Source organism: Chlorocebus sabaeus, chromosome 3, assembly GCF_047675955.1.
Source record: "Chlorocebus sabaeus isolate Y175 chromosome 3, mChlSab1.0.hap1, whole genome shotgun sequence".
Classification (NCBI taxonomy): Eukaryota; Metazoa; Chordata; class Mammalia; order Primates; family Cercopithecidae; genus Chlorocebus; species Chlorocebus sabaeus.
In genome coordinates, this window is record NC_132906.1 from 3,746,853 (window position 1) to 3,770,366 (window position 23,514).

General features: G+C 39.9%; 1 protein-coding gene across 3 annotated transcripts in view; it reads right to left on the minus strand.

The window, feature by feature from the left end:
- The window catches only part of MIPEP (mitochondrial intermediate peptidase), a 210,248-nt gene that overhangs the window by 179,930 nt on the left and 6,804 nt on the right, over positions 1 to 23,514 (minus strand). For all 3 annotated transcript variants that reach the window (XR_005236554.2, XM_008021718.3, XM_037986909.2), the window contains exons 3-9: positions 22,324 to 22,412; positions 19,845 to 19,931; positions 15,490 to 15,553; positions 10,767 to 10,949; positions 10,050 to 10,206; positions 4,635 to 4,683; positions 2,795 to 2,855 (exon numbers count right to left, since the gene is read on the minus strand). Coding sequence is in view for 2 of the 3 variants with exons in the window: in XM_008021718.3 (XP_008019909.3) it covers positions 2,795 to 2,855; positions 4,635 to 4,683; positions 10,050 to 10,206; positions 10,767 to 10,949; positions 15,490 to 15,553; positions 19,845 to 19,931; positions 22,324 to 22,412 (690 nt within the window). In the remaining variant the exon portion in view is untranslated. The remainder of the gene's footprint in view (positions 1 to 2,794; positions 2,856 to 4,634; positions 4,684 to 10,049; positions 10,207 to 10,766; positions 10,950 to 15,489; positions 15,554 to 19,844; positions 19,932 to 22,323; positions 22,413 to 23,514) is intronic.

Below are 23,514 nucleotides of genomic sequence, written 5' to 3' on the forward strand. Positions count from 1 at the left end.
TGAACTGTCCTCCTTCTAGGTGTCCAGGTGGACAAGAGAGTGGTTAAGAGACCAGGCTGTGAAGACAGACTGCCTGGGCTCAAGTTTCCAATCCATACCAGACTATAAACTGTATGACGACAGGGACTTTGTTTGCATCCTTCCCTATTACATTCCTGTACCCTGAACAGTGCCTGGCACAGGGTAATCACTCAGTAAATACTTGTTGAAAGAATCAACAGTACCTCCCAAATAAGATTGCTGAATGTACTTAAACTATTAAGTAGAGTATCTGGCATTGAGTAAGGGCTCAACAAATGTTAGCTGCTCTCCTCAGTACCATTATCCTTTAACATTTCAGTTTAGGCATAATCTCCTCCAATAACAAGGTGTTATGTCCCATATTCCATGGTAATACTTATATCAAGGGATGTATGACAACCTAAGACACGTGTAGGCTTATTTTCTTTCTCTCCATGAGTGCCTGAAGGGCAGGGACTATGTCCATGGAATCCTGGCCCCACAGTGTTCAGGTCTTGGCACATATTTTCTCTAACAGATGATTATTTACTATCTGCTAGATGCAGACAGAGTGCAGGCTGTAATGAGACAAAGGCAAGAGGATGATAGCTTAGGCAGTGGAAAGGCAAGTGACTCAACAATCAGAGGACAGCATGTCATGTCTACATTGTGCCATGTAAAACATAGTCCACGAGAAGGGTATTTAAATCACAGCGGAAGGTTAGGAAATGTTCTCGAGAAGGCAAAGCCTGAATTGAGTTTTGTGATAGGAGCAGTTAATCCAGACGAGAAAGGGGGAAAAGCATTCCTGTAGGTGGTGTTTGTAAATGACTGGAAGCTGCCCACCATGCCATACTCATGTGGCCAGTACGTAAATACTAATTCAAATTAAAGAATCAAAGAAAGCAAAGCAAGGAAAGAAAACAAAACTAAATGAATAGAGATCACATGAGCATTGCACAGTTATTAGGAGAGAGCAAAGGACACAGCCTCAGCTTGGAGGGGCAGCAGCAGATGAAGCTAGAGAAGCAGGCAAGGGCCAAATCATGAGGGCTTGGCGGGAGCAGCAGGGCAGTAGGAAGGGAAATTAGAGAATAACCGGGAGCTACTGAAGAATTTTAAACAACAAAGTAAGAAGATCAGATCTGCTTTTCAGACAAATCCCTCTGGTGGCAATTCATTCATTTATTATTCATTCATAGTTCAAATAAGTGTTGACAACCAATTCTATGCCTAATACTGGGCTAAAACTATGGTTAAATTGTCTGAATCCAAGATGGCTTTGAGTAGAGCAAGAACAAAAGGCTAGAAACCAGTTTGGCATTCCCAGTTACCATCTGGGTGAGAATAATGATCCCAACCCAGGCTATGGCAATGGGTACAGGAGAAGACACAAAAGTTCACAGGATGGGAGAATCTGCAGGAACTAACAAATGATTATGGAGGAGGGCAGTGTGCAGTGCCTGGAGATGCTTGTTGAAACACAGATTGTGGAGCTCACCCCAGTTTTTGATTCAGTGGGTCTGAAGTGAGGCTCAAGAATTTGCATTTCTAACAAGTTTCCATGTGATGCTACTGCTTCCGGTCCAGGAACCACACTTTGAGAACCACTGGTCTGGATTAAGTACAGGCCCTGATTAGAACAGCAGGGTGAATGGTGGCACCATTCACCAAAACGGGGACTTCATGAGGAGACTGGGCATTTCACAAATATCTGCAGAATAATCGTATCCATAAGCTATATACAAGTGTCTACAGATAACAGTTTAAAGTCATATTCACTTTTACTGAATTAGCTTTTGGCAACACATTTTATTTTTTATTTTTCTGTTTCTATAGTCACCAAACTAAATTCTTATCTATTATTTAGTCTCCCAAATGAGACTACCTACCAGGCCAAGGTGTGCAGATGACTAATACTAGTTACTTTGCTAGACACAGCTCCCTCCATAAATTAACAGACTGACATGCTACTCTACACATCACTGAGTTAATGGGATTAATCTGTTTCCTAGTGGCTATATCTGGGAAGCTAGTAAACAGTTTGTAAATCTGCAAGGCCCATTTCCCTAAATCTTCCTTATGACTATGGCTCTGGCAGCAGCAACTAAGTCAAGAATTAACAACAACATTGGAAAAGAATGGTGTAGACAACCCCGGCAATCCTGTAGTGCCCTAGAACCAAATGGGAATGAGTCCTAATATCTGGAATCTCGACACTTTTCAGGGCACTCCCCCAACCACCTGGGCAGCATTCTGGCCATAATAACACTTGTCTATACTGTTGGACCACATAAGGAAGATCATATAATCATATGATTGAAAACACCACTTAAGTGTTTTTAGAATGTGGTATACTTTGTCAGTCAAATACTGACCTACTCAACTGGGCATCATAAATTAGCAAACAAATAAGCAAATGAACTGCAATGTTAACACTGATGGTTAAAATTGCCACCTGCCAGATCAAGCCTCCACTGAGTCTCCTTAAAGTCTGCTTCAAACTGAGAAGCCAACATTCCATAGAATGAAAGCAGTCTTTGCATGAATATATACACATTGTGTTAGTGTATTTACATACAGTATGTCAACTCCTCAACAAAAGTGCTACATGTACAGGCAACATCAGTTTCGGACATAAGAATCAAATATTTCAACATCTTTATTCACCAAAACTGAGGATCAGAAACAAGACTAAATGGACCTCTAGCCCATCACAAGAAAGTTCCTGAACCAAAAGATATGGATTTCAGTTGATAGACTGTCTATAATAAAAATATTCCAACATACTTACAGAATTTTGAGGATTCAGTTTCATTTTCATCTCTCGTATCATCTCAAAATCTTTTAGAGTTCTATAAAACAGGTTTATAATTACTTGTTAGGACAAAGTTTTAATAATTACATTATGAAAGGATTAGCTTGCTTATGTTACATTCCAATATTCATAAGAAGATTAGATATAATTAGTAGTGCACATGTAAATCATTATTATCCAAATTTTACCTAAGTGTCATGACAAATAACCATATATAAAGCAGCATATTCAATTTCTACCTTAAAAAGCAGCATGGTGGATATATGCCTCAAGAGTCCTAAAGCTTAGAAAAACTAGTAATGTCATTACAAATATGCAAAGCATTAATCAGCAAACTTTAAATCACTACTTTTTGCTATACCTTTTTAAAGAGACTAAACAAATTAACTTCTAGAAAGGAATTTTATCATTGGCTACATTTAAGATTTCTAGTCATTTTTCCCCTATAGAAAAACTCTAGCTGGTCAATAATTAAATAAGTATTTAATATTTGTAGAATATGACATGTATATTGGAATTAACTCCTAACTCCTATATATACCTGTAAAATTATGAAGCTATGCTTGCTCAAAAAATCTATAGCTATGTAGAGAAAGACTATTAACACTTAACTGAGTAAAGCAGGATAAATCCTCAATAAGTGCATAATTAATCCTCTTTATTGTATCAAAGACATAGTGGTTCACCAGGATTATTAAAAGAAAATTTTAGAATTTATAAACATAATCCAAACTAGAGAGGAATGAGTTCTAAGGCATGAGTTTATAGTCCAAAACAGAAATGTGAGCCAAGATCCAATGTGTTGGTATAGCCAAAAAAGGCAAACAAAATTTTAGACAGCATCACAAGAGAGAAAGAGGAAACACCATCCTTTCTTACAAACCATGACTGCTTCTTCCTAGAATCCTTAGTACCTAAAGGTGTGCTGCCTCTCAACTAAGCCCTGGAAGAGGGCCAGTGAAGGGCAAGTGCATGAGTGAAGGCACTGGGCAGGGGAGGGGCAGGGGAGGCAGGAATACAGGTTGAGCCTCCCTAATCTGAAAATCTGAAACTTTCTCAGCACTGACATGATGGGACAAGTGGAAAATTCCACATGTGATGTCGTGTGATGGGTTGCAGCCAAAACTTTGTTTCAGGCACAAAATTATTAAAAACACTGTATAAAATTATCTTCAGGCTATGTGTATAAGGTGTATATGAGACATAAATGAATTTCGTGTTTAGACTTGGGTCCCATCCCCAAGGTATTTCATTACATATATGCAAATATTCCAAATTTCCCCCCCAAAATGAAATCCAAAACATGTGTGGTCCCAAGCATTTCAGATAAGGGACACTCAACGTGTATGAAACAAACGGACACACCAAAGACAGTAAAACACTGCAGCCTGAAATTACAAACGCTGAGACAGAACATTCTTAAAATACTACACAAAATCAAAAAGACGCCACATCCACGAGCCTCCTGTATTTAGGCCAAAAGAAGAGAAATACTACTTTATGAACGTGTCATAAAATTCATGGCACAAGTTAAAATAGTTTCAAAAACATTTTGGTCAAGATTTTTAAAGTGCAAATGAAAGATGAATTTCTAAAAACAACTGTTTAATGAAAGGGGACAGTCTATGTTTTCAAGAATGGCACGTTAAGGAAGACAACTATGGCCTTTCAAAGTGTCTCATAGTGAGACAGGTCTGGTCCAATACGCCAAAACTTATATTCTAGGTCACTTCCTAATTTTTTTATAAATCAAGTCTCCTTTAAAAGGACTAAATAACATATAACCAAAAAACTAAATAGTAGAATAAAAACTAACCTTTCAGAAAGTTTGTCAGATAGTTTCTCAAGGAACTGCATGACAGTCTCTAAAAGGAAATCCAAAAGAAAATATCTTCAATTATGTGAAATAAAATGAACATATCTGTTAAAATTATTATATGATGATCATAATCTATATACCACAATTCCCTTAAAGTGACGATTTTCAAAGGAAAGTAGAGTTACTAACATATACCAAATATATAGTAAATACTTCTAGGTGATGATATCTTTTAATCAGAAAAAAATTAAATTGGCATACTAATAATCCACAGCCTCAGATTATATCCCAAAATTAAAAGAGTTAATGGGACAGGCACAGTCGCTCACGCCTGTAATCCCAGTACTTTGGGAGGCTGAGGGGGTGGATCACCTGAGGTCAGGAGTTCAAGACCAACGTGGCCAACATGGTAAAACCCCGGCTCTACCAAAAACACAAAAATGAGCCGGGCATGGTGGTGCATGCCTGTAGTCCCAGCTACATGGGAGGCTAAGGCAGGAGAAGAGCTTGAACCCAGGAGGTAGAGATTGTAGTGAGCCCAGATCGTGCCACTGTACTCCAGCCTGGGCAAGAGAGTGAGACTCCACCTCAAAAAAAAAAACGAGTTAATTGGAAGCTTAAGAAAAAAGTCCAAAACTTCAAAGTGTTTCTATCCATTCCTATGTGTAAGAAAAAACGTTCTTAGACACGTCTGATGTTTTCAAAGTTTTAAAGAGATATCTAGACTCTGCTTTATTCATTAAAAATAGGCGCAGTATGGAAGTATGATTCACTGAAATAAATTTCTTTTTTTTTTTTTTTTTTTTTTGAGACGGAGTCTGGCTCTGTCACCTGGGCTGGAGTGCAGTGGCCGGATCTCAGCTCACTGCAAGCTCCGCCTCCCGGATTTACGCCTTTCTCCTGCCTCAGCCTCCCGAGTAGCTGGGACTACAGGCGCCAGCCACCTCGCCCGGCTAGTTTTTTGTATTTTTTTTTTAGTAGAGACGGGGTTTCGCCGTGTTAGCCAGGATGGTCTCGATCTCCTGACCTCGTGATCCGCCCGTCTCGGCCTCCCATAAATTTCTTAAAATCAATGTTTTTCTTGATAACAATTTTATTTTTATATACAACTGTAGAAAAATCTATTCAGGATAAATATGAAAAAAATAGCAAAATAAGAAAAATAAATTTTAACTTCCGATAGAATTTTTAAAGTACTTTTATTAAAATACTTCTGCTATAGTTGTCATAATCTACAAACCCATAAAGGCAGTATAGTAGGATTACCACCATTTCCCATAAGAAGAAATGTTTTATGAGTATTTTTTAATGTAGCACTTTTTATCACTGACTTATGTATACAGAGCTTTCATATGTATTTTAGCTCACTACAAACACTATGTTTATATTTTCCAGATAATCTTTTATACAGTTTTAAGTTTCTTGCCCTCTCTTCAGTTTAAGTTACCTCCTTTTGAGTGAAATAAAAGGCTAAGGAAATAATTAACGGTGGTTAACCTAAACCCAAACCATGAGGTTTCTTGCCACTGTCAATACATAACAAGTCCTGTGTATACAAATTCTGAAAACACTGGCTCATGTGCCGTATGAAACAACAATTGGAATTTTGGGGGAACAAAGACATTATTTAGTCAACAATGAATCTCATTTTAGGATTATATTCCAGGTGCCATACCAAACTGTTTTGAAATGAATCCCTCTGTACGCTTGCATACGTTTTATCTCTTAATAACCCTCTTTTAACATTCATCCATCTTATTCTTCCAGTCATTTTACATGTGAAGAATCTGCCTCAATTAATCTTTTTTTTGAGACAGAGTCTTGCTCTGTGGTCCAGGCTGGAGTGCAGAGGTGCCATCTCGGCTCACTGCAACCTCTGCCTCCCGGGGTTCAATCCATTCTCCTGCCTCAGCCTCCTAAGTAGCTGGGATTACAGGCACCCGCCACCGTGCCCAGTTAATTTTTGTATTTGTAGTAGAGACGGGGTTTCACCATGTTGGCCAGGCTGGTCTCAAACTCCTGACCTCAAGTGATCTGCCTGCCTCGGCCTCCCAAAGTGCTGAGATTACAGGCGTGAGACACTGCCCCTGGCTTGCCTCAATTAGTGTCCCTAGAGAATTGTCATATTAAGACTGAGTTTGAAACCCCCTGAAAATCACTAAGTGCCTCACCGCAGTTACCTCCTCATTCACCGTCCACACGAATGCCCGCTTCGCCTCAGTCAGCGTTTCCTGTCTCCCTCTGCTCTGCGGAGGGCTCGCCCTGACACCGCACATGACGGTTTCATTTCCCTCAGGGTGCCTTCCACAGCCACAGACGCATCCGACAAACGCCCCGAGCTCTTACATCCCACGGCAATGTTTTGTCTGTACTACTCCATCAGCACCGAAAACGTGCCAACCTGTATTATCATTTATCTTTTTATATGCATATATCCGGCTCCTCAACTAAGCTTTAAATCCTCAAGGACCCAGGGCACATCTTACGTGATGACGTGCACAGCAGCCCCTGCCAGTACATCAGCACGCCGAGCACTTAGTGCACAAGGCTGACCTGCCAGTCACGGAATCTGGCGCTGCGTGCTGCAGGTCCAGTGAGCTCCACACTGCTAGAGCCGGTGGTCATGCCCAGCCCTCCTCACATCTGACCTGGCTGATCTCTCCCTTCTCCTGTAGACAAACCTTCTGCGTGGCCTCCAGGACCACACGCTGTGATCACTTTCCACCTCCCTTACCGGCCGTTACATCTGGCAGCGTTAACTAGCAGTTCCTCACATGCCTGGCCTCTTAAACTTGATGGCCCCAGAGCGCAGTCCTTGGACTTGTTCTTTAAGTTCACTCTCTTAGTGGTCTCAGAGTCTCACTTTAGAGGTTCAAACTTACATCTGAAGCTCAGAACTCCACACTCTATCTAACTGCCTACCCAACTTGGCCACATGAACCTCATTTGGTGTCTCCAACTTAACTTGAACCAAACCAAGTTCCCGGTCCTCCCAATCTTAGTTAACGGTAGTAACTCACTCTTTCGAGTTGCTTAGGTCAAAAATGTTGGCTCCCTCTTCCAAATACCATGTACCCAGAATCTGTTCACATCTTACCACCTTCCCTGCTACTACCTGGTCAAGATGCCAACATTTCTCATCATAGTTACTGCAAAACAGCATCTAAACAGGCCGTCTTCCACCCTGGCCCTGCTGCAGTCTTCTCTCAGGAGCAGCAGCACTGACTCTCACCATGAGCAGGGGAGTCACATCTCTCACTCCTCCGCCCCAACCCGCACAGCGACCTGTTGCACTCGCGTCGTCTCTACTTAATGCCGCCCCTTGTCAGCCCGTTCCCACCTCTCGCCACTCTCCTTGCACACGCTGCGCTTCAGCCACTCCGCCCTCCTCAAACGTGGCAGGCATTTTTCTGCCTCAAGACCTTAGCACTTGCCAGTGACTCTGCGCGAAACCTTCCTGCCCCCGAGAGCCACAGCCTCACGCCTGTGCCTGTCAAGAGCGTGCTCACACGCCACATTCTCAGTGAGCCCTCCGACAACACTCTCTCAAACTCCAGCACCAGCCTACAAGCCCACATTCCTTATCCCCTTCCCTGCTCAGTTTCTCCACAGCTTGTATTAACTAATAACACACCACATACTTTATCTACTCATTTCGTTCTTAACTGTCTTCCCTTGCTCACAAGAATGTAAACGGCATAAGGATAGGAATTTTGTTCTGCTTTATACACCATCACCGAGAACAGTATCTGACATATAGTGGGCAATCAGTAAACATCTGCTGAATTAATAAACACAAATGGGATGTAGAGGATATAAAACATAGGGCATTAGGTCTCAAGCAGCCTATGGAAAACCGTAAATGTAGAATATGTGTTTAGGCTTCAGTTCTGCCACATTGTAGCAATATAACCTAACCTTAGATTCCTTATCTGTGACATGAACACAAATACCTACTTCACAAAGCTGCAGAGGAAGGAAATGAGATAATAACAGAGTAAGCACTGGATGATATTCTAATCCTATTATTTTATATAAATATAAAATAAAAATATGGTACTATTATAATCAAACTGTTGACAACAGCGACTACAGAAAAACATACTTTCCAACAAACTGATACTTACAAAAAAAGACATACACTAAAAACACACATTTAATACATAACATACATATTATATCTGTTTAGGAGCTTCGATTATATGAAACAAATTATAAGTGTTTTAAGGGTTTAGGGACAAAGCGGTCCAAGGAAAGTGAAAAAGTTTAACAAGCTTCAAGAAAGAGGAGTTTTGAGCTGAGCACTAAAAAAAAGGGGTAAGATTTTAACAGGTAGACTAGGAAAAAAAGCTGGTCTCTGCAGGAGAGTGACATGAGCAAGGGAACCCAGGCCGCAATGAGTGACACACGCCTGTGGCTTAACTGAGAGCCTTGACAAGTCAAGGGAAACAGCTGTTTATGAAAGAGTAGGAAGCAAGATTGAGTGCATTTAGAGAACTCTGGAGAGGAGAAGAACATGCTAGGGTGAGAAGGGATAAGCACAGAAGGAATAAAGATAAGCGAGGATTCAGGTTGTGATTAAAGATAAGCGAGGATTCAGGTTGCGATCTGCCCCTAGTGTCCCCTCCGTCCGTGAGTGGAATGTCTAACCAGATATACAACTAGAACCCCAGGGGGCCCACCACACTGCCTCCTCCTCCCCTCATCCTCACTAAGTCTTGCAACTTCACTGCCAAGACCTTAAGTCTCACGCAGCTCCACCATCACGGCCACCCTACTCCTGACTCACCACCTAAATTACAACTGTAAGTTAATAAATGCTTTTGAAAAAACGTATTATGTACATTTATATTATTATTGTGTAACATTTTCTCTTAGACATTATGAATCATAAGGAACTCAACATAGCACAAGGCAGTTTATGACAAACCCAACGACACACTTCCGTAACACCTCACCTAGCACAAACCTTCCCAAGCAGGACTCTTCCCTCTGAAAAGCAGGCCTATCTGACTGGGTGTTTTTTACATGACCTAACCTATAATTAATCTCGACCTCAGTAAAATACTGATCTTTCATTCTCTCACCCTAATTCTAACCAATCTGGTCAAATGGAGCACAGAAACTAATTGAGTTAAAATGAAAACAATTTAGACTAACGTCAAAATGAAAATTTAGGTTATGATTTTACTCTCAACATTCACATAAAATAAAGTTCTTTGGTTGGACAGAATAGATGCCAAATTATTAGCTCTATTTAAAAATGGTTCCTATAAAAATACATAGAAAATCTCTATAAATGGTTCTCTGCATGTATTAAAAATAGAACACTAATTTACAGCTATTTAAAATCAAAAGCTCAGTTTCATAAAAATCCTATTTTGCCCTTAAATGTTGGATAAACAGGCTTACCTGGATTTTTAGCTATTGTTCCTTGGAGAGCCCTGTGGGAAAACGTGGAATACCCCACCAGCTTTGCCAGAAGATCTCTACTGCTGAGCAATTCTTCTAAACATTTCAACTGACCAGCGTTGGGATAGAGAAAAATTTTATAAGCAGCTTCTCGCACCTACATTTAAAAAGTAAATGGTGAAGGTTATAAATACCACGACACAGTCCTATGCGACAGTAACACAGGCTCATGCTCACCACTTTATCTGCAGATGATCACTGTTTTCAAAATAAAGCAATGGTCTACACGAGGCGATAAAGCTTCCAGAGTCATACAATAGCATGGGATGCAACAGCATCCGTGACTGCAGCTCTAGGGTACTGTTCCGAGGTACGGCGGGACAAACCTCTACCCAGTGCATGGATCTCTATGCTATACGGCGTCTTAACCAGGAGAAGTAAGGCTGCATGAATTTAAAAGTCTCTGTAGTCTAGAATGTCAATGCTGCTATTAATCATACTTTAAAAATAAGAAGTCTTGTATGAAATGTAAGTAATTAAATCAGTTTCATTCTTTTAAGTGTTTATGGCATTAATAATTCCACAAGTTAAATTTTTAGGGCTTAGTAATGCTAAAAAGTTTTTAAGGATACTATTATATTATCACTGAATTTTGGGTTAAAACAGTAGCAACACACAGATGGGACCTAAACAACAAAGAGAATGAAACATACATACCAAGTCATCTGGTGCCTCTGCATGGAGACCATCAATGATGATATGATCCCCAGCAGACGTAAAGTTATGACGAATGTGTTCTGGTAAGAGATGCTTCTCAATCTTGTTGGGAAAATTGGTTCCCATAAGAAATGTACTACTCAAATCCAAGATTTTAACATTGAGGTCCACTGCTCTTTTACGCTGTATGCAGGAGGAGTACAAGTTATTTCAAGGCATTTTGAATTAATATTTCACAATTTAATAAACAAAATATAAAGATGTCAAATCAACATATACATTGTTGGGTTATCATTTAATAAAATATTAAATATGTTAGTAAAATGAATATATTACTATATTTTATAAATAATATATTGATTTTACTTTTAACAGATACTTAATATTCTAACAAAAAGATCATACTTATGGTTTTCTGATGTTTCTATGCTTTAAGGTTTACATAACTTCTAGTTCTATTTTATGTCTAGGTTATATAACTAATTGTTGAAACTAACAACATTAAAAAACACATGCCAGGTGCAGTGACTCACGCCTGTAATCCCAGCACTTTGGGAGGCCGAGGAGGGCAGATCACTTGAGGTCAGGGGTTGGAGACCAGTCTGGCCAACATAGTGAAATCCCATCTCTACTAAAAATATAAAAAGTAGCTGGGCGTGGTGGTGCGTGCCTGTAATCTCAGCTACTTGGGAGACTGAGGCATGAGAATCGCTTGAACCCAGGAAGCAGAAGTTGCAATGAGCCGAGATCGCACCACTCCAGCCTGTGAGACAGAGGGAGACTGTCTCAAAAAAAAATAGTTCTTTGCAAAAGTGTAGTGAGCCTCCAGAAGTGGGGAAGCACATTTTAAAAGTTCTGATTTTGGCCGGGGGTGGTAGCACGCGCCTGCAGTCCCAGCCCTTTGTGGGACCACTTGAGCCCAGGAGGTAAGGCTTCCGTGAGCTATGATCACACCACTACAGCCTGGGCAACAAAGTGAGACCCTGTCTCGGGAGGGAAAAAAGTTCTGATTTTGCATGTGCTTGAGCTGCTACAGAATGATACGGTTAAGTCTAAGAAGTAAACCGGAGCCCCAGGGCATGGTCCTGTCTTCTACCCTGTGTCCCTGTCATGTGGCACATGGTCCTCATTCCTGCCAGGCCCTCAAATGGTCAGTGATGAGGATGTGGATGGTGCCGGCACATCCGCCTAGCTTTAACCTTTGTAACACACAATCACCTGAGAAAATGTGTATTAGTAAAGGGGTTGCCATAAATGCTTTAAGACGAAATATAAACTAGAATCCACATAATAGTCAGGTTGACTGGAGGAGAAGGGCTGAATTTTCAGTTACTGGTTGCTAAAAAACTAGACAGGCTCTGCACTGGGCTCATGTTGGGCTTCGGGTGAAAGTGTATACAAATCTTTCTGGGAGGGGAGACAGCAATTAACAGGTTCCAAACTGTTCTGTGTTCTAAAAAATGATTAAGCCACAATACTAACATACTCTTTAAAGATAAACATAGATGATGTAGAGGTATGCTTGATAAGACACTGAAAAAATTGGCTATATATCAATATCCCCAGAATTTCAATATAGAAAATTCAAATTTCATGGAAAAAAGTTTTCGGAGACTCCCATTTCTTTACAGTCCAGATTTCTCTTTGCTCATTTTGTTTCTGATATGGCCATTTATCACCACCTAATGGTAACAAGTAGAATAACAAAAAAGATGAACAAGATTTTGAAATCACATTACAGTTCCAAAATTTTCTTCAAAACTTTTACTTTGAAAAAAAAAAAGTGATAAAATTAACTACTTTGAAGATTTTATCAACTGATAAAATCTCTGGAAAAATCAAAACTGAGTTCACACCAACTTCAATTATCTGTCAGGCATATCACTTCATCATTCTGTGGTAACAATGAAATGTACAATAATCTGAACTCTTCAAAAATTCTATGAAATTTCTGTGTTATTAAATAATGTTAAAAATAAACATTTCTATTAATTTTAAACTTATATTTGTATGAGACCTTAAAAATTAGGGTCGGGTATGGTGGCTCACACCTATAATCCCAGCACTTTGGGAGGCTGAGGTGGGTGGATCACCTGAGGTTGGGAGTTTGAGACCAGCCTGATCAACACGGAGAAACCCCGTCTCTAATGAAAATACAAAATTAGCTGGGCATGGTGGCGGGTGCCTGTAATCCCAGCTACTCAGGAGGCTGAGGCAGAAGAATCGCTTGAACCTGGGAGGTGGAGGTTGCGGTGAGCCAAGATTGCCCAATTGCATTCCAGCCTGGGCAACAAGAGTGAAACTCTGTCTCAAAAAAAAAAAAATTAATTAATTAATTAATTAATTAAATAAGAAACCAACTGGAAAGAATATAGGCTTTGACGATTTACAGATTTTTGTTGGTGGGTTTATTTCACGGTCTCTCTTTTGAAAAATGGAACATGTCTACTTTATATTCTGTCCTAGTGAGGCACCTTTGAGAACAGACACGGAAGTTACAAGGGAAACACTGAGCAGGTTTACTTTACTTGCATATTCAATATTGATGGGTCCCCCAGGGAGCTGCTCACTGGGAAAAAGGAGCTACACTGTGATAGTATGTTAGATAAAAGCGGCAATGTCTATGCTGGTGAAACTGAACCTATATTATTTGTCAGCAAAGTTTCAAAAGCATCCTTCATGAGGATACATAAAAACTAAAAACTATTCACCTGGATTCTCTACTAGCAACCTTCCTTCTGAAGATACCAAACTTGATGATAGCTAGCATTATTATGATTTGTCATACATTCACTCAATACTTTTATTGAGTCCAAAACTAATATGCATTAAAAAAACATGATCCATGTTCTCGATCCTTTGTAAGCCTAGAATTTAGATAAGCAACACAACAATAACAGCAGCAGCATCACCAAGAGGTAAAGAAGAATGTCACATGAGTGAAATAAGTAAAGTGCATTCAGACGAATACAAAATGCCACATGGATAAAAGCTTCACAGACAATGTGGCGTGAGGATGAAGCCTTCGTGGGGATTTCGGCCAGGGAAACCCGGTGAGCAGGCTTAGGAGGACAGCGCACCACACACCGGGGAGGACACTGTGTATGAGGGGCTGACAGCCGGAGCACAGCCACGAGTGTGAGCGCTCTGTTACATGCTAACTTCGCTAGTTCACTAGACTATGGGAAGTCCACAGGACGATTCTGGGCGGGAAAGTAACAAATCAATGCTTTAGGAAAACTAATCCAATGTTCACAGACAGGGAAGACTGACCAACGGGATGGTGACATGCTGGCCATGCAGGCTCTGGAGTCTGTCTGGCTTACAAAATAACCTCCCACAACCTCTACAGCTTTGGTTTCTTCATCTAAAAAAGCCAGAAGTAATAGTAGTAGCACCAAGCTCAAAGTTGTTGTGAAGAATTGATGAGAAACATGTGATTTAAAATAGCAAGTGCTCAGTTGATGTTAAATATAATGACTGTTAGGAAGACAGAGGCCTTAAGAACAGCCCGGGTGTTTGGTGATGAGAATCAAGATGATTTGCTTTTGGGATGCAGACAGGTGCCGGACTGTGGGAACAATGCAAGGACTTGGTGAGAAGATACGAGAATATTAGGAAGGGAAAGAATACAACTCACTCCGAAATTTTATTTTACAGAGAAGTATTAATGAAGAACTGATTTGGAAGGGGGCAAATGTGGTCACTTTAGGCAATTTGAGTTTACAGTGAAGCCCAAAAGCCTCACGGGCCGCTGGGAAGGCACATCCTGGCTCAGGGTCAGACCAGAATCACACACTGAGCCTTTAACACCACACAGACACATCAGATGCGTGAGGGTTCCAGCATTACTCAAACTCGGCACCTATCAACATGGTAACATCTACTGTATGTGATACATATTCCCAAGGCCCTACCTTCTACTTTCAAGATATTCTGATAGCTTAATCTCTTCATAGGTAAGTGGTTTAATTCTACCATATTTACTAGGAAAAATGTATTACTGTTTAAAACAAATAAACAAAGTCATAATAGTCTAGACTGCAGGGGAGTTGGGGAGACTGGGGGGCAGGCTGAACTTCCAGTGGTGTCAAGTCTCTCCTGTTCTTCCAACCCTGAATTTAAAACTGACATGAGGCACTTGGTTTCTCAGGATGTTATGCGCTAGAAAGAACACTGGCCAGTGTTAGAAATTTTAAGAACTAACATTGGCCATTTGTTAGTTAGGATGGCAACTCTGTCTTGTTTCCACATCTGTAAAATGAAGGGGCTGGACTAGGTAGAAGGCCCTCCATCCCAGTGTAAACACTGTGTAATCTATGCTTGCTGCATCTGTCAAACACACATATAATGTAAATCAATACACTTACGTAAGGTCTTAACGAGATTCTCTGTACTACCCATCTTCAGTGACATCAGCTTTCCCACTCACTCGGCAGTCTTTCCTGATATTGCCTATCTCATCCTAATTCCATGATATCTAAAACACTCCACTCGGCTCAAGTCTTTCTTAATTCTGAATTATCATGGTGTGACAGGTCAACTTCCAGAGAGGGAGCTACATTCAAAAACAATCTATAGAAGAATTTCATAACAGATAAAAAGACCTGCACATTTTTGCAGTATGGAAATTCAAGCAATACATACAAGGACTGTAGCAATAATGATATCAACTAAATGTTAGTAAAACAGGAAGAGTCAAAAAAACAGAGAAAAGATGTACCTTTTCTTTGTCTAGATGGATTCCACTAATTTCAAAATCAAACATAAACAGTTCAGCCACTCGCCTATAAATGAAATGAGCTCCAGGTTATAACAGGTAATAAAAATTACTAACAAAAAAAAATGTGGCTTTTTGTTAAATAAATCAGTCTTTTTGAGCCTCACTGCCAAAAGTTTTTTCAACACACACACACACACACACACACACACTTTGTTTTAAACAAGGATCTTAATATCCTCAGAAGTCAGGCAAAACATCCATCTATCTGACAATTACGATTGGCTCGTCATGTAAGAGCTTATTCCTTTATTCAGAGAGTACAAACCTGTGAAAGCCACCATAATAATTACTTATTTATTTCAACTCAATCCAAATCCTAATAATTAAAAACATAAAACAGGTTTTATATTTGGACAATTTTTCAAAGGCCCTCTGCGTGAGATTTTCAGTTTTTCTTCCAGCCAGTAGCAGCTATTTAGAATATTAAATCCTTTGATGCTGTGCTGGACGCTGACTTTCTTGGCTAATGAGAATTGTTTTCTTTCTTTTTACTCCTGCTTCATGCTTGGAACCAATTTCAAGTGTAACACCTTTTTTTTTTTTTTTTTGGTCAACGGTATTTAAAAAAAAAAAAAAACCAACAACATTGAATGGAAATAATCAAATATTTGATCTACTCTTTTGGCTTTCCTTGAGTTTTCAAAATAGATATATTTACCTTCCTGATTATTACGTCAAATATACCTTGAATGGAAATTTATACTGTACGTTTATCATATTACACAATACAGGTCTATTATGTGACAAAACTGTATTGCAGAAACATATGAAACATTTAAAATCACTAATCCTATCAAAGATGACTATTAAAATTCTTGTATTTCCTTTCAATCTACTTTTAATGCTATATATATATATAATATATTTAGAATTTAGAATAATTAAGGCCCAACTGTATACATTTATACTTGCTTTTTCTTGTAAAATTATATCACAAACATTGAACAGTTCTCCATGTCTTTAAACGTTCTGCAAAAAGTTGGCTTTTGATGCTTGTTTTGTATTGTCATATAGAATGCAAATGTTTTTATTCTCCCACTCCCATGAACCATAATATAATAAAAATCCTTGTTACATTTTTTAATCCTTGTTTGTTTCCCTAGGATAAATTCCGAGAAATTAATCAAAAAGTATGCACATTGACATATATTACCAACTTACATATATGCACATTGACATATATTACCAACTTATCAACTTACACGTAACTAGAGGATCTATCATTCCAAACCAGAAGTACTATTCTTATTCTGTTTCAACTTTGTCAGCCAGCAGCTTCATTCTACTTTCTACTTAATGGTGGTGGGTCTCATGCCAGGTACAGAGCAAAGCACTTTATACAAATTATTTTCCTTACATCTCACATGATTTCTTAGGAAGTACTTTTTATTTCCCTTTTACAAAGGAGAAAACTAGGGCTTAGCGAGCTCTGAAGCCAAAATCCAACCCCGCAGTTCCATTCTGGAGATGCACTTTCACCCACTTCACACTTGTTGCCACCATTACACCTGTGGCACACTGCTATCAATTTTAGGGCCATCTGTCGCTATTCCTTATCTTGTGAAATGAGAGTTTCACAAACAGAATCTTTTGCCCATTTTTCTATAAGGGGGTTTTCTTTCCTCTTTTTTTAAGGTAATTTGAAAGTTCTCTTAACATAGTTAATATATTAACCCTTTGTCATATAAGAACCATTTTTTCACATTCTTGTGTTCTGACTTTGAATGTGGAAGCGTTTTTGCCATACCAAAGTTTGCAATATTTATATAATAAAAATCAACGAATCTTTCTGCAGTATGAGTTTGTATCATGCCAAGAAAGACCTTCCACATCCCAAGATTACCACTAGTTTTATAATTTCTTTTAAAAATATTTATATCTTTAATCAATCTACTTTTTTTACCCCAAATGGTTATCCACACTGGTCTAACACCATTTCCTGAAAACCAAGTCTTTCCCTACTGACGTGAAATGACACTTTTAGCACGTACCAAATAGTCTTACTGTATATATATATATACACATATATATATATGTGTATATATATCTATCTGTGTCTAAATTTTCTCTATTCTTCCATTGATCTCATTGACTATTCTGGCATTTTTAAGTACAATGCTCTTTAAATACAGCATTTTTATATGTTCTACTGTCTGGTATAAGTCCCTTTTTAGTACTTTTCCTTATAAGAGTTTTCCTGCCTATTCTGGCATATTTATTCTCTATGACTTCAAAATCATTTTAAGTAATAATAAAAAAATTCTTTATAAATTAGATAGCATTAAACTTATAGTAATAAACACTACTGCGCTATCTTCTTCCTTAAGAATACAGCACGTTTCTCCATTTCGGTCGCTTGCATGCTTCCTAGGTGTTGTGCGTGTCGCAGTTCCTCTACCTTCCTAAGTTCATTCCAACATGTGTTACAGCTTTGGCTGTTCTTGCAACTAGAATTTTCCCTCCATTATATCTTCTGGAGAATGTGATTATCTTCTTTGCATACATGAAAGCTCTTAATGGCTTTGGAAAAACCCCAGGTTAAACAGGTTTCTTTATGGCCTGCCTTCTCAGAGACTCTAAACTACTAAAATTTTTCAAACAGAGAAATACATTGACACATCAGATTTCCAAACTTACTGACTGAAGGAACCCCTCTAAGAAAATTTCTGAACATCTCAGAGAACTAGTATTTCAAGGATTGAATCTAAGAATAAGATGACGAGTTAATTTAAATCATTTCCTCTGTGCATTAACTTACCAGACAAGAGTTTATTAAATCTATAATTCTTTGCTTTAGCCACTGTCTTATATTTTGCCACATGAATGGTTCCAAAATACAATTATTTCTGGGTGCTAGCCAATACTCAAGTGCCATGATACTGCAATAATTATTACTTCTAATTCTTCTTCTCTCCTACTTCCAAGTTACTTTTCTTTTCTAGACTGTTGATATTCTACCCAGTTTATTTTCCCCAACATATTTACCATTTTATTATTTAAAAATTCCTATTGGCATTTTTAATAATATCTAGAAAGGTGGTATGGATCCTATCACTACAAGTCCTTTCTATCTAAAATGGTCTGCTAGTCCACTACAATTTTTGTACTCAAACAGGGGCATGTCGATCTTTAGTAAATACAGATTATGAATAACCTTCTATTTTTTACATTGGTTTGTTGTTATTCACAGTACCAGTTCAGTATAAATCTGGCACAATTAATAGGAATTCAACTTTTCCTTGCTTTGCTAATGAAAGCAAGATAACAATAAAGCTTAAACTACGGTGATGACACAGCTAGCTTTACTAGTGTCCTGAGCATCAGGACTGATAAAGTAAAACACCACTAGGTCCCTGCACACCTGCCAGGCAGGTGAAAATAACCCCTTGAAGACTGAGCTACTCACATACCATGCTGTTCATGTGTTAGATTAACAGCAACCTGAACCATCAATTGGTCCCTATAGAAAATGGCTTCATTTGGGGTCAGTAAGCCATGTATGGAGACAAAATAGGAGAAGGAAACAGGATCAGAAAGAAACAAGTTGTCGGAGGAAGTGTCCCACCAATAAAAAGTAGATAAAACAGGAATAAATGAGAAAAAAATTAATCTGTTATGACATACATACAATCAGGTTAAAGACAAACCCTACTCCACTGACAATTGCATTTGAGCAAAGAAATAAGATATCTAGGTTCCTATATCAAATATTCTAATGTGTTGATTTAGAAGTAAGGCCTTTTCGATCCAGATTTATAAACGTAGCCTAATGAACCAAAGCAAATCATTACAAGCATCTTGACATCCTCCCAGTAGATAAAATCGATTTGCTTATATTTTCTGATAGTATCAATTATGGAACTTTGAGCACAAAGCTAAGCATAATTATTAACTGTCTACAGGAGTTCACTCACTAGTTGGGCACCGACCACATGCCATGAATGTGTAGGTACTGAGGATGCAGCTGGGAACAAAACAGACCAAGCCCTACCCTCGAGGAGCCTACAGTCTGGTGAGATAGATGATGGATAAATAAACAAATAGGATACGTTGGAAGGAATGAGGGCTATGAAGAAAAATAAATCAGGATCAGAGGGTGGAGTCTGACCGTGTGTAAAGATTCGGGAGGAGACACCATTTGAGTGGAGTCCTAGAGAAAATGCAGGAGTCAAAAGATACCTGGGGAGGAACATTCCAGACAGAAGAGGCTGCAAGTACAAAGGCCCTGAGGGAGAGTCTCCCAACCTCACCTCTAGAGTCACAGTCACAACCAAGGCAAAGAAATGAGTGAGTACCTTGTTTCTGGATCAAGGGAATCCACAAGTTTTTTATCAGCTAGTAATTTTTGCAAACTTTGATATAAATCCACATTTGTGTTCAACCTAGAAAAATTAGAAATGTAAAAAATTAGTTGACTTTCGAATACCTTATTTTTAACTTTACATGAAAAGAATGGTGTCAGATTGTACCATACACATGCCCAGAAGCTGAACAGCATAACCTACCAGGAACAGTGTAACCATCCTTCCTTCCCTCTTTCCTTCCCTTTTCTCCTTCCCTTCTTTCTTTCTTTCCCTTATTTTGGAGACAGGGTCTCACTCTGTCACCCAGGCTGGAGTGCAGTGGCACAATCACAGGTCACTGCAGCCTCGATCTTCTGGGCTCAAGTGATCCTTCCACCTCAGCCTCCCAAGTAGTTGGGACCACAGGCACACACCACCACGCCCAGCTAATTTTTAAATTTAAAACCGCTGTAAGGGAGAGCTCAGGACACAGGCCTCAGCGCCATGCAACTGGGATGCAAGACTGGCCCTGCAACTGCTCTGGGACCTTGGACACGTCATTTAGACCTTAGGCTGCCATGAGGATTAAATGAGATCATGTGTGCAGCACACATCTCCTATGTGAATGAACCATGGCCACTGTTGAGCAGTTGTGCCATCCAGAGAGCAAAGGGCCCAAGGCTGGGCAGTGGTTCCAACCCACCCCATAGTACTACTGGCAGGAACCCAGTCCTCTTCCCTAAATGCAAATGCCATGGCCCTCTCAGAGCTAGTGAGCTGGGTCTAGATACAACCTGCACCCTGCTGGGTAGGTCTTCCAGGAGGGATAAGGTTGTAAGAACCACTCACCAGTCCCTACTCGCAGAGTCAACGATACTCCTGTTCCTCAGTTGGTTCAAAAAAACACTGAAGATTTATATCAATCGAAGGGTTTCTGTTCCCATTCTCATGGGCCTTCCCAAATACCAGTGAAATGGAGGTAGTCATTACTCATCAAAAAACACTCACCAAGAAGGGCCAGACTCCCACACGTGGATTCACGGAGAGAGTGAGTGCCAAGGCCTACCTCCTCCTAACCTGCTCACCCATGGAGTCATTCCATGACAAAGGGACAGCAGTTCAGAGGCTGCCCGCACTGCCCCCACTGCTGAGGTTTAAGGAAATCGTGCACTGCCCCCACTGCAGAGGTTTAAGGAAATCGTCCCAGTATGTTTTACGTTGGAAGACCCTGAGATAAAGCCCATACTTCTGTCTGTATTTGTCCTCCCACAAAATGAAGTGATTGTCCATGAGACCGGCCTGTGTCTAATTCTGCAGGAAACAGTGTGCAGAGCGCCTCGAGCAGGCAGCCCACTGCTGACGACTTGCCAGAGGCCCTTCCCCGAGAGGCAAAGCTTTCTCCCAGGGAGTCCCCGCTTTCAGCCCCGTCAGCGTGCCCAGCGCCTGCACTCTGCAGGGCCCAGTTCTACCCTATTCCTCGAGCTGGTTTTCAGCGGCTGTGGGAAAAGTCACACACGATCGTGCCAAAGTGAACAAATGCTGCTCGACCTGGGGAAAAACAGCTGCTGCACATCCTGAAGTGCTGGGTCTTCCAAGGAAGCCTCGTCTAACCAGAGAAGCCATCACTCTCCTCCTCCAACAACTTCTGGTATATGAAATTGTCTTCTCGTGTTACCCCCTTTCCCCTGTTGTAAATCCACGCTGGCGAGCCCAGGGCTCTCCCTAGCTCTGTACACTGCCTGGCATGGTGCCATGCAGCTAAGTGTGCTGGAATACAGCACCGTCCACCAATAAGTCATTTTAACAAGCACTATGGAGCTCTCATAAGTGGCTTGAAAACATTTACATTTACCTCAAAATCACTTTAAAATAATTCACTCCATCACAGCCTCAGCCAGAGCCTGCGCCAGCCCTCCCACAGACTTTTACGGCCTCCCTAAACTCCCCTAATTCCAACTGACAGGGGCCACAGGGACACCGTTTATACAGCATTTTGGCTTCTCGCCCTGTGGCCCACAGCCATTGATGCAACAGCAATTTAATCAAGCCAGAATCTAGTAAGTTCAACTTGCCACTAGGATACTAAAAGCCGTTGTTTAAGGTAAGTGATCATGGTGATGACAAGAATCCTGGGTGTCTACGATCTCAGATTATCAAGTGACACCTTTACATTGATCTCATGTAACCCTCACAAGGACCCTGAGGCAGGGTTAACTTTACACCCCATTTACAGACAAGGAAATGACGGAAAGAACAGACAACCAGCCCCGAGGCACAGTGCTGGCCTGTGAGGTGAGCCAATGGCCTGTCCTGAGCCCTCCCTCTGGCCACCCCTGGTCACTCACACCTCCCACCCCGCTGGGCGGGGGACAAGCACTATGGACTGGACAAAACTGCACAAGTCCATGAAACCGGATTACCCAGGACTAGGTACAGAAGGGGGCAGGAGAACAGGACTTGGCACAGAAGGGGGCAGGAGAACAGCACATACTTCTCTACCATGGTGCCAATACTTCTACAAGCTTCTTCCGCGGCTTCTCTGAATGCTGGCTCAGGGTGAGCGATTTTCACAAAATCAGCCTAATAAAGGGGAAAGACAAAACCAAAAGGGAATTTGATGAGAAGCTTTCTTCCAGGATCTGAGGGTGAAAATGAAAACCAGGTTTTAAGATGTGCCATTGGCTTGGCCTATGCATTTCCATTACTGACTTTTTCCTAAGCGAGAAAAGCAAAGCAGCTTCTTTCAGAACATTTAATTCTGTTATTCCTTGAAACCAAGTTTGTTTCATTCCAAAAAAAAAAAAACTTTTATTAACTTTATTTCAGAAAAGTTTTTCTCTTTCAAATATAAACACCAAGCAAATTCTTCCTTTTTTTTTTTTTTTTTGAGACAGAGTCGCCCGGGCTGGAGTGCAGCGGCACAATCTCAACTCACTGCAAGCTCCGCCTCTTGGGTTCACGCCATTCTTCTGCCTCAGCCTCCCATGTAGCTGTGACTACAGGTGCCCACCACCACGCCCTCTAGTTCTTTATTTCAAAAGAGCAGGCACTGGTTTCAAATATTCTACAACTTTCTGGCTAAAATTATTTGCAGTATGGTTCTCACATGTTAACTTATCTCCAGAAAACAACTCTTAGAGGCTTTAACTAACACATATAGTATAGTTTCAAAACCCATTTAACTACATTCTAGTCTTTGATTTAACTACATTCTAGTCTTTGTGCAGAAAACAAAGGCACAGTCTCTTTATAGTCCTTTTAAGAAAATATGAGTTCATAGTCTCCACGTAATACTGTATACAACTACTGCTGCTGCTACTGAAGTCAATAGAAATTAAAATGAGTGAAAATTCTTTTTTAAAAACATAAAATGATGTAAAACTAAATTTTCGTTTTCATGTCAAAAAGCAGATAAACTACGAAACACTACATATTTTCTTCATTTGCCAAGAAAATGTGTGACTATAACATGAAATAAAATCACCACAAGATAAAATTTCCTAATTTTATTATCAAATAGTTTTTAATGCCAAAACATTTAAGTCTATAGTTTGGTATATTTGTTGTAACAATTGGTAACGATAAAATAACATTAGTACCAAAGTAGCTGAAAAATGAGTTACATAAATTTACATTTTTTTTTGCAAATTACTAATCTACAGGTTGTGAATTTATAATCAAT